The sequence below is a fragment of the Rhizophagus irregularis genome, chromosome 2 (genome assembly GCF_026210795.1).
Source record: "Rhizophagus irregularis chromosome 2, complete sequence".
Classification (NCBI taxonomy): Eukaryota; Fungi; Glomeromycota; class Glomeromycetes; order Glomerales; family Glomeraceae; genus Rhizophagus; species Rhizophagus irregularis.
The window spans coordinates 2,628,711-2,643,681 of record NC_089430.1 but is presented as its reverse complement, the minus strand read 5'-3'; the positions used below and the strand labels follow the sequence as shown (position 1 = coordinate 2,643,681).

Below are 14,971 nucleotides of genomic sequence, written 5' to 3'. Positions count from 1 at the left end.
TTTGTAGGGTATGTTCCCATTCGTTTTCTCGATAAATAAATGGCTCAGGAGTTCGGGAGATTCGGGTCATCATTCCACTATGTATGGTATGTACAAAGGGTGGTAGGACATCCTATGACCTGATATTTCAAATGAATTTTTCTATCTTGATGTTTCAAATTCAATTCAATTGATGGAGCGTTACTATTTAAATAGTCCACATTGTTTCATTTAATGCAGATGAGTATGCAACACAATCAGAATGGCGGAGAACTTAAAGTGATCTCAGGAAATGACGTAACAAAGATTTTTCTAAATTGAAGTCAGCGAGATATAGGATTTTGAAGTAGGTACTGCTCATATAATATAAATGTATTTTTATTTTAACTTTTTTTTTGAGAAAAGCTAAGTTTTACAAAAATTGTAATGTTTATCTTGCTTGAATCAACAACTAATAAGAAAATTGGAATGAGTGATTTACTTTAATGGGATGCTCATACAGGCTTTTTAACGTTCAACGGTGATTATCCGATCAATAAAGAATCTTTGTGGAGGAAATTTCAATATTTAATTCATTCGAGTAATTTCCTCGAAGTCGTCTTTACTTAGTAAGAACATTTTGTTGTTGAATTTCCATTGATCTATAGTTAATAATATTTTAAACCATATTTTGATTACATAATTACGTAAAAACTTTTTAAAGAATATTATTCATATATTTCCTCCCCTATCCTGTTTCCTTCGAACGCCTCCTAAGAAAAAAGCAATTTACGGTCTTCTGGTATCCTTCCTTATTTGGGTTTCTCCGAAGGAAGTGGAAACGATAATAGGGCTTCTGGTCTCCTAATGCTACGCGGGCGATAAAGGCTAACGACTAAAAAATATGGGCGAGTGTTAGAAAAAGGGACAACTGTTAACCGATTTTTTTTAGTAAAAAATGATTGATCACTGCACTACAAAATTTGTTATTTTGATCCTTTTTCTAGCAATGTTCTTTCAAATATTAAAAATCTGTCAAAGTATTTTAATTTGGCCATTATTTACTTATATAAAACAAAGAAAATTAGATTAGATGAAAATTAATGATTAATTTAAGGGATAGATGGATAAAGAAATTAGATTAGATGGATAAATGGATAATATTTATTATAGGCAAATTAATTATATAAATGGTAAAAAAATGATAAATTTCTTTCAAGTTATTAGAATTAGATGTAATTTATATAGTAATTAAATAATGAACTTAACGAATTATTACAAAACTGAGATTGTAAGATGTAACACGAATTATTATAAATTATATTTTGTATAAATTTGGAAACTTCAATTTAATAAAAAAAACCCTTAACGATTACGATTAGCCAAATAACTATAATTGATAACAACAGCAATAAAATCACAAAAAGTAGTGTAACCAAAACTTATTAATTGTGATTTATATAAAATCGGAACCTGATTTTCATTGCATTGATAATATGAAACTCTACTTAAGGATCAATAAATATGGTTTTGTTTACAGTTTGTATGATGAAACATGAATTATTAATTATTTTATTTATAAAATTGGGAACTTCCAATATTCATTTACATTGATAATAATAATGAATAAGGTGCTTGATATTAAAACTCTAACGATAATGAACCGATAATTATAGCTAAAAAAAAATCATGCGCATGTTTAAAACGAAAAGAATTGAATGTAATAAATAATTAAATATTATTTTCAAGTAAATGAGTATGATGTATAAACTTTTGTAATAACAATAACTTAATTTATTGTGACACGACAACTTTAACCTTTAATTAATGCTATTTCAGTTGATTTGATCTACAAATCCATTGAAGTGATTGCCTAAATCTTTCATTTGTTTGTTTGTTTGTCTTAAAATTCGGAGTATGTAAGCCGTGATAACAGATATAAAAGAAAAATAATTCCACAGCATTTTCACGTAACGAAAAAAAAAAATTCTTTAATGGCTGGTATTATTAGAAAAAATTTAGTTTATGCAGCGCTCGATAAAGCGGATTCTTTGACGGATTTTGAAAAATACAAAAACATAGATAGCCGTTATGAATTTAAAAAGGAAACGGTTCTTAACGATGAAACTCTTAATGAAAATGAAAAAATCGAAGCTATAAAAATATTGACTAAGGATTACGATTATTTTAAAGTACTTTACAATACGGGAACAAAAAGATTGTGTAAAGAATGTCAAAAAGAATGTTTAGCCACATTATATTGTGAACATTGTATTCGAATCTTTTTGAAAAATAATTTTTCGAATTGGACATCTAATAATAATGATATTGATAGTTTATTACAAAGATGTCAAGAAGAATCATTTCGTCCAAACAAAATACTTGAATGGATACCATACGAAAAACTACAAAATATTGAATATTTGACTAGAGGCGGTTGTTCTGAAATTTATACAGCAGATTGGATTGACGGACAATACATCGAGTGGGATCAAGTCAATAAGCAATTAAAAAGAACCGGATCTCATAAAGTAATACTTAAAACATTGATAAATGTTTTAAATGCTAATAGAAGTTGGTTCGAAGAGGTCATATTATTTCAATTTACTTTATATGTAAAAATACATTTTAACTAATGACTAATTTATAAATATTATATATATATTTATAGGCAAAAGTTCATTTAACTATTGGGAACAAAAGTACTGAGATCGTTAAATGTTATGGGTTAACCCAAGAGCCAAAAAATGGAGTTTATATGCTTGTGATGCAATTAATGGATACGAATTTAAAAAAATATTTAAATAATCATCATCCGCTTACGTGGAAAGAAAAAATAAAAATATCTTATGATATTGTAGATGCGCTTCATAGTATTCATAGTAATAATGCGATTCATAGAGATCTGCATTCCGGAAACATTCTATATCTGAAATCCAAAAATTATTGGTATATAAGTGATTTCGGATTTTGTGGACCTGCTGATAAATCACTAAACAGTGTATATGGAAATCTTCCTTACATAGCACCTGAAGTTTTAATTAGAAAAGAAAGTACTTTTAAATCTGATATATACAGTTTTGGTATGCTCATGTGGGAAATTGCATCGGAACAAACACCTTTTAATAATTGTAAACATGATTTTTATCTTGCAATGGGTATAGTTAATGGTTTGAGACCACGAAACATATCAGGGATTCCATCAGAATATAAAGAATTAATGAAAAAATGTTTAGATGCTGATCCCTTACAAAGACCCGATATTGATACTCTTTTTAATGAGATTGAAAAAATGTGGAAAAACTCTTACACTGAGCCTGAATTTTTATTAGCTCCTATTTTATTGTTTCCCCGAAATTTTCAACCTAGTTCAAGTTCTAAGTTACATTCATTATCAACCAGTAGTAAACTTCATCGATTTAAAAACTTACCAGAACCAGTAAATGCGATTGGAGGTAATTATAATATTTATTATCTTTTATTACTTTTAACCATTTTTAACTACATATTTAAAAATTAAAAAATTCTTTTTTTTTAACAGAACTAGAACGTAATTATTATTATTTTTTTTTATAACATTAACATTAATATATATATGTAAATGTAAATTTAACAAAAAATTTTATTTTTTTGTAGCATTTCATAGCAGACCATATGACTTCAATATACCTCATACTCGTAGTAAGTTTAATTATAATATATTAATATTATATTTATATTATATTTATAATCTTTGTATTAATATAACAATTCAAATTTTTATTTAGATTTGGAAATCACTTCCGAAGGTATAATTTTAAAGTTTGATTACTTTTATACGTAATATTATATTAATATTATTTATCTATCATACCGGTAATTTGTTAGATGAAGCAGAACAAAAATCGAAATTCTTTGAAATAATATATTATTTTATAGGTGAGTCTATTATATCTTTCTTTACAATTCATTTTGAATAAAGTTAATAAAAGATATCTTTTATTTTAATAATAATAGAACGCATTAAAAGAATATTTGAGGTGTTTTTTTTTTACTAAAGATATTATTGCAAAAGTCAATTTTCTAAAATTAATTATTTTAGTTTAAAGTATATCTTATTTCATTGATTTTTATAAATATATTTAATTTTATTGTTTTTATTTTTAATATTACGAAGTAGTGTACATATTTCATTTTATTATAAATTTGTAATATTAGCGAGTGCATGAATGAAGTGGAACGGTTGTTCTAACGTAGGCAATTTTACTGATAATTAAACATCACAACTTATGGAGTAATTTACTACTTGTTTTAACTCAGTTTATTGTCAATGAAAATCAAATCTATATAACAAAAGAGAATATACAATATATGTCTAAAAACTTAATATAATAACTTTTATATATTTGATATACTGTATTCGATATAATATAATATAATTTTAATCAATCAATATATAAATCTTACCTATTCGCTTCTTAATTGCATTTTCAAGCTAATTTAATACCTTTAGTTTTACACATAGCAATAGCTTTAGGTTGACCCGATAAAGCGGCTAACCTAAGATAATTACTACCTTTCTCTTCATCTTTATTAGCACCAATACCATTATATAATATATTACCAATATTATACATAGCAGTATGATTACCATTATCGGCTGACATTTGAAAATATCTTATGGATTCTTTAATATCCCTTTTAATGGCTTCACCTGACCATAAACAATGTCCATATCTCAATTGAGCATCTGCTAAACCAAAATCTGCTGCTTCTTTAAAATATTCTACAGATTGTTTAACTCTTAATTGTTTTGCATTTTTATCTTCAGGATCTTCTATTGGACATAAATCATAATATAAATAATATCCTTTCCAATATCTAAATTTAAAAATATATAAATATTAGTATTTATATGATTTTAAAAAAAAGTAAGTATCAGGTTACTTACTTGGCAAGCATATCATCAAGTTCAGAGTGTTGACAAAAGGCTTTCCATGCTTTTAATCTATCTCCATTCTTCTTATGTTCTGCAATAGCTTCTTTAATACTCAATGTATCAATATCAATTACACTTAAATCTAAAGATAATTCTAAATCATCAGGATCTGGTAAATCTGATTGAGAAGGACTACAAATTGGGGAAGAAGTCGGAGTTTTCTTTGGTTTATGAATTTGATAAACATCATTTAATGTCATAAATATGTCTTTTAAAGAAGGTCTTGCGCTTGGACTATCTTGCATAGCTAAATAATAAAAAAAAATATATAGTATTTATATAATTATATATTTTATCAAAATTTTAGATAATAAAAATCATGATTTATAATACCTTGATATGCAATTTTAACCCATTCATTAGGTACACCAAGACTGAATGATGGTCTATATTTTTGATTAACTACAAGATTTCTTATTTGTACTATATCATTTTCCCTTTGAAATGGTAATTTTCCTTCAGCAATTTCCCATAATACCATACCAAAACTATAAATTTCACATTTTGCAGTATAAGGATTATTATGATCCTTTAATTTTTCAGGAGCCATCCATCTTACATTATCAATAGTTGCTTTAACATGAGTACTAAAATCTCTAAATCCACGACTTAAAGTAAAATTAGCTAATTTAGCACAACGATGACGAGTTATTAAAATATTTTCTGAACGTATATCGTGATGTAATATGGATACGGTATGTAAAAAAGTTAATCCACGAGAAATATCAATAGCAATTTGAGATTTTTCAAGCCAACCAAGTGGTCCATAATCTGTATAATATTCTTTAAGATTACCATATTCAAACCATTCAGTTACCATATACATTATTTCTTCCTCATTAACAAATCCATAAAATTTTACTATATATTTTGATTCTTTAAGTTTTTTTAATATAGTTACTTGACTCAATATATCATTAATTTGTTTCTTTTCTTCTTTATCAAAAATTCTTTTCTTTAATGCTACTTCTTCCCCTTTACGTAATTTTTTAATTACTTTATTACCACGTTTAACCATTTCAGATGGATCAGAAAATTCATTCATTGGAATAGTTGCATCAGCTATGATATCCTCATTTTTTGAAAGTAATTTTTTTTGCCATGCTAAATTCCATTGTGTAATATCATCTAATTTAGCATTAATTCCTGATACTTCATTAGCAATACCTCCTTCAATATCATGTATATACTATAATTTTTTTTTAAAAAAAAAATCTTAGGAATTAGGAAATTTTTTTTTAAAAAAAAGTATTTAAAAACAAGAAACTTATTTCTTCATTAATTACCTTATTCATTTCCTTAATATCATGACTCAAAATTTTTTTATCTTCTTCCATTTGAATTTGATTAGTAACAGCAATAGAAAAATTTAAAATTCTCATTAAACCTTCAAATTCATTAGTTAAATCAAAAAAATCTTTTTCTATACTATTAGCAGCTAAAAATCTTCTTAAACCTTTAATTTGAGAAATTTCTTCAATAAATTTTTTTATTTTACCTACTATAATAACTAATCTTTGAAAATTTTTATAATATTCTTTTGATTTAAATAATGATTCATTTTCTAATCTACGTATTTCTAAATTTTTTACGGCGGTTTCTGCGGCTGTAGTTCTTGATAATAATGATCCACATATCCTTTTATTATGTTCTGCTGTTTGATAAATATTAATTATATCTGATGTTAACCTTGATACTTCTGTTATTAATGGTAAAAATGGTGATATTGAATCTGATACTTTTGATGCTCCAAAACTATTAATTGTCGTATCTGTTATGCTTAATGCACGTTCTATCACCGTATTTACGTTGGTACTATTAATCACTCTTTTTACACTTTCTTGAGACATAATTTATTATTATTATCAAAAAAAAAAAAGGAAGAGGAGGAAACTTAAAAAAAAAAAATTCTTTTGTTTTTTTCTTTTTTGTTTTAAAAAAGTTTTATAATTTTTCACGCAAAATTTATACTTTTTTTTTTATCTCGATTAAACGGATAATAATATTAATTAATTCCGGAAAAAAAAAACATATAATAATATAACAATGTCTGTAATATTATTTAGTCGAATAGAATTATTCTAAAAAGAAAGTAGAATCATCTTTATGGAAAATTGAATTTTTCCATATGGTTAATTTGTACTTGGGTACACGACAGACAAAAAAGGAATAACATCTGCGGATCTGCGCCATTTTCGTAATACTGGTTTTTTTAATAGGACAATCAAAACAAAAAAAAAATGTTTATGAATTAACCTTATAAGAAGAGATATTAAGAATGAATCTGGATGCACAACATACAGTACAGTTTTTTTAATTAAGTCATACAAGATTAGTCTATACCCTTCTTATTTGCTCAATTATAATAATGAGTTATGTCAAGAAGGAACCTTCAATAATTTACTGAAAAAAACCTCCGAAAAGGACGAATGACAAACGTAAATTTCCGAAAATGAGGTCCACGTCCGAATGTAACCCGGAGTTTTCCTAAAAACAAATAGTTAACTGTCTTCGCTGCCCTCAATATGTTGTTACTCTACATGGTAAAATTTGATTCAAATCAATTTCGGCCGATGATGTTTATTAGTAAATCAATGACCAATGATATACTATGCCAACTGTGGCATACTATGAAATTACTTATACCATTTATTCAGTAATCAGTATACATTCCAGAAAATAATTCCACACATTCGATAAAACCTTCACTATTAACTTCTTTTGAAATAATAATGAATCAATCTATTATCGAAATATCTATAAGGGAATAGTTGTAACAAAATATAGATCAAAATTTCTTCGGCGAATGTTCGAGTTCTTTTCTAAGAAATAATCCCGAAACCCTTATCACAAGCCTTTAACCTTTGTTATTTTTATAATAACATAGTGTCATACTACTAATACTATATATATAGCTAATAGTCTTCTAAGTGACATACTACATCTCGGGATGTACTTTATTTGATATGTTAGAAATTTTATATTATTCGGAAATGATAAAACGGAATTTTTTATTCTAGAAAGCTTATTGGCTGATTCGCTTCAATTATCTAAAGGTAAATACCGAGTAAATGAAGGTTTAAATTGACATAATTAAACAGACTTAAGTGCAATGCTGGCCAAAATTATAATAATTTCGGCCGAGTCAGGCAAAATTACAACCAGATTTTTGCTCGCACTGTGGTTTTGACTCGAGAGTCAAAAAACTTTTTTAGTTTTTTTGCTCGCTATTTTAGTGTTATTTTATTCAAATTTAATATTCTTACGAAAAAAAAATAATTTTAATCAATATGCATAAAGATAAATCAATACTTTAATTATACAGTTAAAAAACATAAAATATTTAATATTATACTATATAAAATGAATAAAAATAAACGTTATTGCTTATTAAAAGAAGAGAACAAAACTATTATATAATTCATTCTTCTTTCTTTTCGCTATCACTATTAATCCAATTATTAATCCATTCTTTAGATTTTTCAATAATAATTTTTCCTTTTCCTTCATTTTCTACCATTTTCTTTAAAGCTTTTTCAGCTTTTTCATGACACATTTCACTTTCATCTTTAAATTTTTCAAACATAATAATTTCCAGATAAGAAATAGCAATACAAGTACTTAATATTTCCTCAACATCAGTCTTACCAATCTCTTTTTCAATTTCTTGTTTTAAATTGATGAAATCATTCAAATCATTTTTATAAAAAAATTCATAAAATGATTTATTTGGCAAGAATTTACCATCAAAAGATTGTAATCCTAAAAACTCGAATAAATTTTCAATTTTTGGCTCTTTATGATTAACGTTAACTTTCTGTAGTGCTGCTGGCGTAACTTGCAATGGAGTACTATATTGGAAAAAAAAATTTTATATCAATAACCCTTTCATATTAAAATAATATAATAAAACATGTATACCGACTCTTGCTGTAATCCAACGGCAACTAATAAATTATGTAAATATTCGATTCGATTAATCTTTTTTTTGGTTCAAAAATTTTTTTTTAATAAATTATAAAATAAGTATACGTACATGATCTTTTCGCTTTCCTCGCTTAATTTATAATATTAAAATTAATTAATGTTAAATTTTTTCTCTTTTTTTTTAAAAAAAAAAAATACATAATACAATTTTTTTTACCTGGACCACTAATATTCATACTTGAAGAAGCTAAAAAAAAGCTAGCTTTTCCTGCAAAAAACTGGGGAACTTCCCTTTTCTGTGGAATTGTTCGTGCTTCAGATACAGTTTCATTGTTTCTTTCATCAATTGCAATAAAACTACAAATAAAAAAAATATAAAAAATAAGTAAAAAATATAATTAAATTATAATAAATACTATTAATTTAATACAATTATACCTTGTATATTTTGAAGCTAAATTATAAGTTTTACCAAGTTTAACAATATGTTCTTTAACTAATGAATCTGGGATATGCTTATCAGCATTTTTAGGATGTTTATGAATAAATGATTTTTCATCATTAAGATCTTGAATAAGTTTCCTTGCCGCTAATCTATGAATCTTTGAACCTTGTAAAGTAACTGGATCCAAAGGAATATCAAGTTTCATAGGGCCGTCTTGGGAAGTAGCTTTTAAAGTAATAATCTTACGTGGTTCAATATTTTTTTCCAAAATACAATAAACAATAAATCGAACACCAGGATAAATAGGTGGAATAATATATGGAGCTTGTTGAACTTTAGTATCAATGAATATATCACTTTGTGATGGTGATTCTGTATTATCATTCGTAAAACTAGTAGCGGATTTAACTTCCGCTTGTAACTCTTTCTTTTCCTTTGATTCCGATAGATCAACATTGGTCCAAGTAATATTATAATCCTTAACTGGTGGTTTTAATGCATTTTTTAACATTCCAATGACTTTTTTATCCATTCTTTCATCATTTGTTACAAATTGAGCATATCCTTTACCAGCACGAGCAACAGATTCAACTAAATTATGAGAAACAGAATCGCCTATTCCTAATGAAAAAAGACGTAAAACATCTTTCTTTTTTTCTTCATTTTGACTTACAAGTCTTACAATTTGATCAACATTCCAAACTTCACCATCTGTAAGAAGGAATACAGAAGTTGGTATATCATCCCTTGAATTTTCAAATACCCATTCTAATGCACTATAAATTTCTGTTCCTCCATAGTTTGATTTCATTGTTTGAGCAAGATTAAGAGCTTCAGATAAAGATGTTTCAGAATAGGATTGACTTTTTGGAAAAAGAGAATCATAATGAGATCCGAAAGAAATTACATTAAAGTAACAATCTTCAGGAAGTGAGCGTAATAACAATTCAAGTGCTTGTGCAGCTTTTTTCATAGGTTCAACACTCATTGATCCCGATCTAATTAAAAAATTTTTTAAATTTTTTTTTTTATTAATTGAACAGAAAATTTCACTTGGTAATTAAATTATATCATACCTATCAACAACAAAAACTAGTTCAGATATGGTAGTATTTAATGAGAGTTTTGGAACCAAAGTTAACATAACACAGTTAGTTTTTGTTTCAGGATTATACTCAACAAAAGCTCTGAAAGAAATATAAAGAATTTTAATTATTTATATTAAAATAAAAAATAAAAAAATAATTACGTAAAATATTTACCGAGGTTGATCAAGGTCTTTACTTTTAACTACAAGAATAAAATCTTTTTCTAAATAAGTAGTTTGTTGAGTTAAAGTAATTTTAGATATTTTAGGATTTTCATCAATATTCATTTCAGTAGAAATTTTATGTGAAGGTGATTCAATATTTTGAATAGTTGAAGTCATTCTACAAGTAATAGCAAGATTTAAATAAAAATCTGCTTTATTAGAATAAGACACAACATCAGGATTAAGAATTTTTCCATCATTTGAAGATGATGAATATTCCGAAGAACCATATCTTGGAGCGATATTAGTTGGTAGAACAAATCGAATATTCTCAGATTCAGAATCATGTTTAAGTTCGGTAACATATGTAATCTTCATGACTACGGTTTGTCCTGACGTAATATTTCCAACAGAACATTGAAAAACATCTTCAGATTCAGATTCTAACAAATAAGCACCATGTCCTTCCTAATCATTTCAAGAAAATGAAAATCAATTTAACTTATATATACATAAACTTTGAAATTATTTAAATTTATCAGATATAACCTGAACTGCTTCAGTATATTCTTTGGCGGCCTCTTTTGATTCTTTTACGATACCCTTTACTTTTCTCTGTCCATCAATTTCCGCCTCAAAGCCGCAGATTGCTGCGGCTTCATAAATAGGAAATTTATAGAGAGCTTCAATGGTATTTTTTTCAACATTTTTGTAAGTCTGGCTGATCGTAACTATAAAAATAAAATAGATTAATACTATATAAACTATAATCCTAATAGAATTTTTATTCGATAAATTTAACGAACCTTCAGCGATCATATCAACGACTAAAAAAAAAATTGCAATTTAGGGAATATCATTATAACGAAAATGAAAAAATAATTAAAATAATTAAAATAATTACAACAACTTACTATTGGCTTCAACAGCAACATTTTGTAAAGGAATTGGTTTTAATTCTCGTTCAACAACAAAGCAGAGTCCGTAAATTTGCATTTTGGGAAAAAATATATAATAGAAGTTGAATCAAGTTTAAGTGAGATATAAATAAATACAGTATTTATTTTTGAATTTATAAAGTTTATACGTCATTCATTAACCCATTTAGGCCAATTTGGCTAAATTTTAGGCGTTTAAAATAAGATCGTCATCAACTTACTCGATGAGTGTAAGTTTGACTCAACAATGCTCGCATGTTTAAGAACTTTCCAATAAAAATAATATTTTTTTTTGTATGATAGAAATTTATTTGATGCTTTTTTTGCTTTAAAAACTTAGCTTTAATATCATTTTTATTAATTTCTGCAAGAAATGTCGCTTAAATGTTAACGCAAACAAACGAAGATAATAATTTATCGTTGCGGAATATTCAATTTTGGATACTCATACCCGAATATAAATTTATTCCGTGTTTTTTTTTATTCAATGTTATTTCTGTAAATGTATCATATTCACGGAATTCATAGCCTCAAAATATGGAAATTATCAAGTTGCTTTGATTTCCGTAAATGTTGGAAATGTATTACAAAAAATTCAAATAAATTTTCAATTTATGATTCCTTATAATTAACTTTAGATTTAACATCAGATAAATCTTCAATTTGTAATTTCAAACTCATCTAAAAATATATAACATTTCTTCGTGCCTAAAGAGTCAGTTATGCAGTATATAACAACTCGTTGATTTATCCTTACGAGTTATATCATGTAAAAACCGGCAAAACCGGCAAAAAAGATTAATATAATTATGAATAATACTACAGAACAAGTTTGATATTAATGAATAATACGGGCAGGATAATGTCACTCTTTTAGAAACGCGTACAAAACATCTTTCTCAAATAATTTCAAATAATTAGAGCACTTATTAAATAAAGCTTATAACACTAAAGTTACGATCAACCATTATTGAGCAATTTTTAAAATTCTAAAAATAATATTATTCTGATAGTTATGAAGTTATTAAAGTACTAAACTATTGTAAAATAAATTTTATCTTTTGTACTAATAAATAAAATAACTAGGTATAATAAACATAATTATTAAATTTTAAAATTTTACTTAGGTAAGGCTTCGATAATAGGAATTTGCAGAAAACGTCCGGAAAACGTACCGAAATATGACATTATTCAGATATTATCTGGACAAATTCCAGACAAATTCCCGGAATTCCTTTTCCGTTGTCAATGTGAATAACTTTTCCTAGTAGAAATACACATTTTAAGTGAAACTGGCTTTATTTTTCTTTATCTATGACGTAGAAGTATTTATTGTATACAATAATAAAATAATAAAATAAAAATATATTTAATAATTGTTAGAAAAAAAAAATTTCTGAATGTTGAAACGGGATTATCAATAATGCGAAAAGCATGCAATTCTTGACACTAGGCATGTAAAGCAACTGTTATTTCTTAAAGGACTGGCTCTTTTGTTGATAAGAGATTATTACTTTGAATGATATGTCAACTTTGATGTCAAAATTTAGGAAATGATCAATTTATATTCTTAATCCGAGTTAATGGATTGTTAATATCTATATCTATATATATGTATACTGTATAAACAAACAGATTAGATTGATTGCGTAAAAGAATGTAAATAAATTTTTTGCATCAACATCATAATAATAATATAGAGAGAAATTGTAACCGCTCAATTTTCTCGTCTTTCTTAGTCGGAATGATCTATCTGATTTAGCGGGTGGTAATTAAAGTTTTTAAAAATATGATGCATACTAATTACAGTAGCAACAATGGTAGAAAATCTAGCGCGAAGTATTCTTCGATGAAAAATTCCTGTACTGTACATATCATTTCAAGCTGTTATTACAAAATTTTTCATAATTTTTAATATAATAGCATTGTATTCTCTTTTTCTTGGGATTTTTCCTTAAAAGGTTATAGTCGCATAAGCAAGCTAGAACTCATTATGATGATAAATTCTTTGAACTATTTAAAAACATGCTTCGTTAATCAAATTCAAAATTCAATCAATTATCCACGTGACTTTTTTTTTCGTCGAAACTCGAAACAACTGCATTTATTTCAGAAAACTAAATATATCTTTTCGTTTGACCATATATCCACCTGAGCAGTAATACTTATTATCTTTAAACTTAAAGAATGATATGGCAGAAAAAATGCATTAATTAAAAAAGAAGAAATTATTGAAGTAAGTTCTGGACATGCTATTTTCGGTCGTGGCCGAACTTTAAAATGGAATGATTTCTGGATTTGCAAATTAATAACCAATTACATATTCAAATGTTTTGAAAGGATCTTGTGTTTAATATTTTACTTTTCAGGTTGATTGCCTGATTTTTGTCATGTAATTGATCATCCGATAATTACAAGATCATAAGATACGATCAAACACTTTTATTATAAAAAGGATGTGAATCATGTATGATTAATACTTTCAATTGTGCATAATAATAAATATTTTTTTCAGAATTAAATATTGCCTGTCAAAATGCACAATCGAATCTTTCCAATCCTAATCCTTGCCTTCACCATCTTTTTTATATGCAACACTCAGGAAGTTCCCAAGAGCCCAAGTTGTCCACAAGGATATGTACGTTCAACAGTATCAGGAACGATGGGCACATGTGTTTATGGATGTCATACAGACGATGATTGTAACGATAAATTCACTAATTATGCGTTTCCAAGCAAATGTCTCAAATCAACACGACCTCATTGGTTATGTGACTGTAGTCATGCTTGTCTTGATGATGGCATATGTGTTAGTGAAACTTATTGTAATAAATATTAGTAAGAGGAATTTATGTATTGTAAATTTCATTTTAAAAAAGATATAATTTTATAATATATAATACACTAAAGTATTGGACTACCTATAATTCGCTATTATAGTTATGCAAACATGCTTTTAAGTAAAGATTTTTTTTTCAATAATTAATCTGCCTTTTATATTATAAGCAAAGTTGTTAATTATATTTAATTTAACTTTATTACAAAAAAATACTTTTGAAGTAGCGATCACTTTCATAATTGTAAAAAAAATTTTTTTTTAAAAAAAAAAATAAGAATGCTCGTATTTCCTTATAATAAATAATTAAAAATAAAATAAAACTTGAATTTATAACATTTAAAATAAATTATTATTACTATCATTAGACAAAATATAAATGATGTTTGTTCTTTGTAGACTTTTTCAAGCATAATACTACTGATTGAATCATACATTGATTCATAAGTAAACCAATTACAATCTAAAAACTTCTTTGCTGTATTTTCAACAATTTATATGGTATACCATTTAAATCAGCTGCTTTATTATTTTTAACTGTATCTAATGCTTTTCATTACATAATTCTTTATATCTCTTTATCACTATTCTCTATCAGTTCATATATTCTTTTCCAGATTTCATTACTTTCTAGTCT

The 14,971-nt window shown here is 26.1% G+C and overlaps 4 protein-coding genes across 4 annotated transcripts; 2 read left to right on the top strand and 2 right to left on the bottom strand.

Moving 5' to 3' along the window:
- Positions 1 to 3,250: 3,250 nt before the first annotated feature.
- Positions 3,251 to 3,781, top strand: OCT59_011936 (uncharacterized protein; the record flags this gene model as incomplete). Its single annotated transcript, XM_025329940.2, has 4 exons — positions 3,251 to 3,413; positions 3,500 to 3,508; positions 3,595 to 3,639; positions 3,726 to 3,781. The coding sequence occupies 4 exons, from the start codon at positions 3,251 to 3,253 to the stop codon at positions 3,779 to 3,781; spliced, it is 273 nt and encodes a 90-aa protein (XP_025188405.2).
- Positions 3,782 to 4,257: 476 nt separating this feature from the next.
- Positions 4,258 to 6,786, bottom strand: OCT59_011935 (uncharacterized protein; the record flags this gene model as incomplete). The annotated part of the gene is made up of 4 exons (XM_066134119.1): positions 4,258 to 4,818; positions 4,889 to 5,183; positions 5,270 to 6,125; positions 6,223 to 6,786. 4 exons carry the CDS (start codon positions 6,784 to 6,786, stop codon positions 4,428 to 4,430), a joined length of 2,106 nt encoding a protein of 701 aa, XP_065989415.1. The 3' UTR covers positions 4,258 to 4,427.
- A 1,481-nt stretch (positions 6,787 to 8,267) lies between these two features.
- On the bottom strand, positions 8,268 to 11,556 carry OCT59_011934 (uncharacterized protein; the record flags this gene model as incomplete). Its single annotated transcript, XM_025312957.2, has 10 exons — positions 8,268 to 8,787; positions 8,862 to 8,883; positions 8,973 to 8,993; positions 9,081 to 9,220; positions 9,302 to 10,306; positions 10,385 to 10,495; positions 10,571 to 11,028; positions 11,110 to 11,291; positions 11,367 to 11,387; positions 11,475 to 11,556. 10 exons carry the CDS (start codon positions 11,554 to 11,556, stop codon positions 8,358 to 8,360), a joined length of 2,472 nt encoding a protein of 823 aa, XP_025188403.1. The 3' UTR covers positions 8,268 to 8,357.
- Positions 11,557 to 14,034: 2,478 nt separating this feature from the next.
- OCT59_011933 (uncharacterized protein) lies at positions 14,035 to 14,337 on the top strand (the record flags this gene model as incomplete). The annotated part of the gene is made up of 1 exon (XM_066134118.1): positions 14,035 to 14,337. One exon carries the CDS (start codon positions 14,035 to 14,037, stop codon positions 14,335 to 14,337), a length of 303 nt encoding a protein of 100 aa, XP_065989414.1.
- Positions 14,338 to 14,971: the final 634 nt, after the last annotated feature.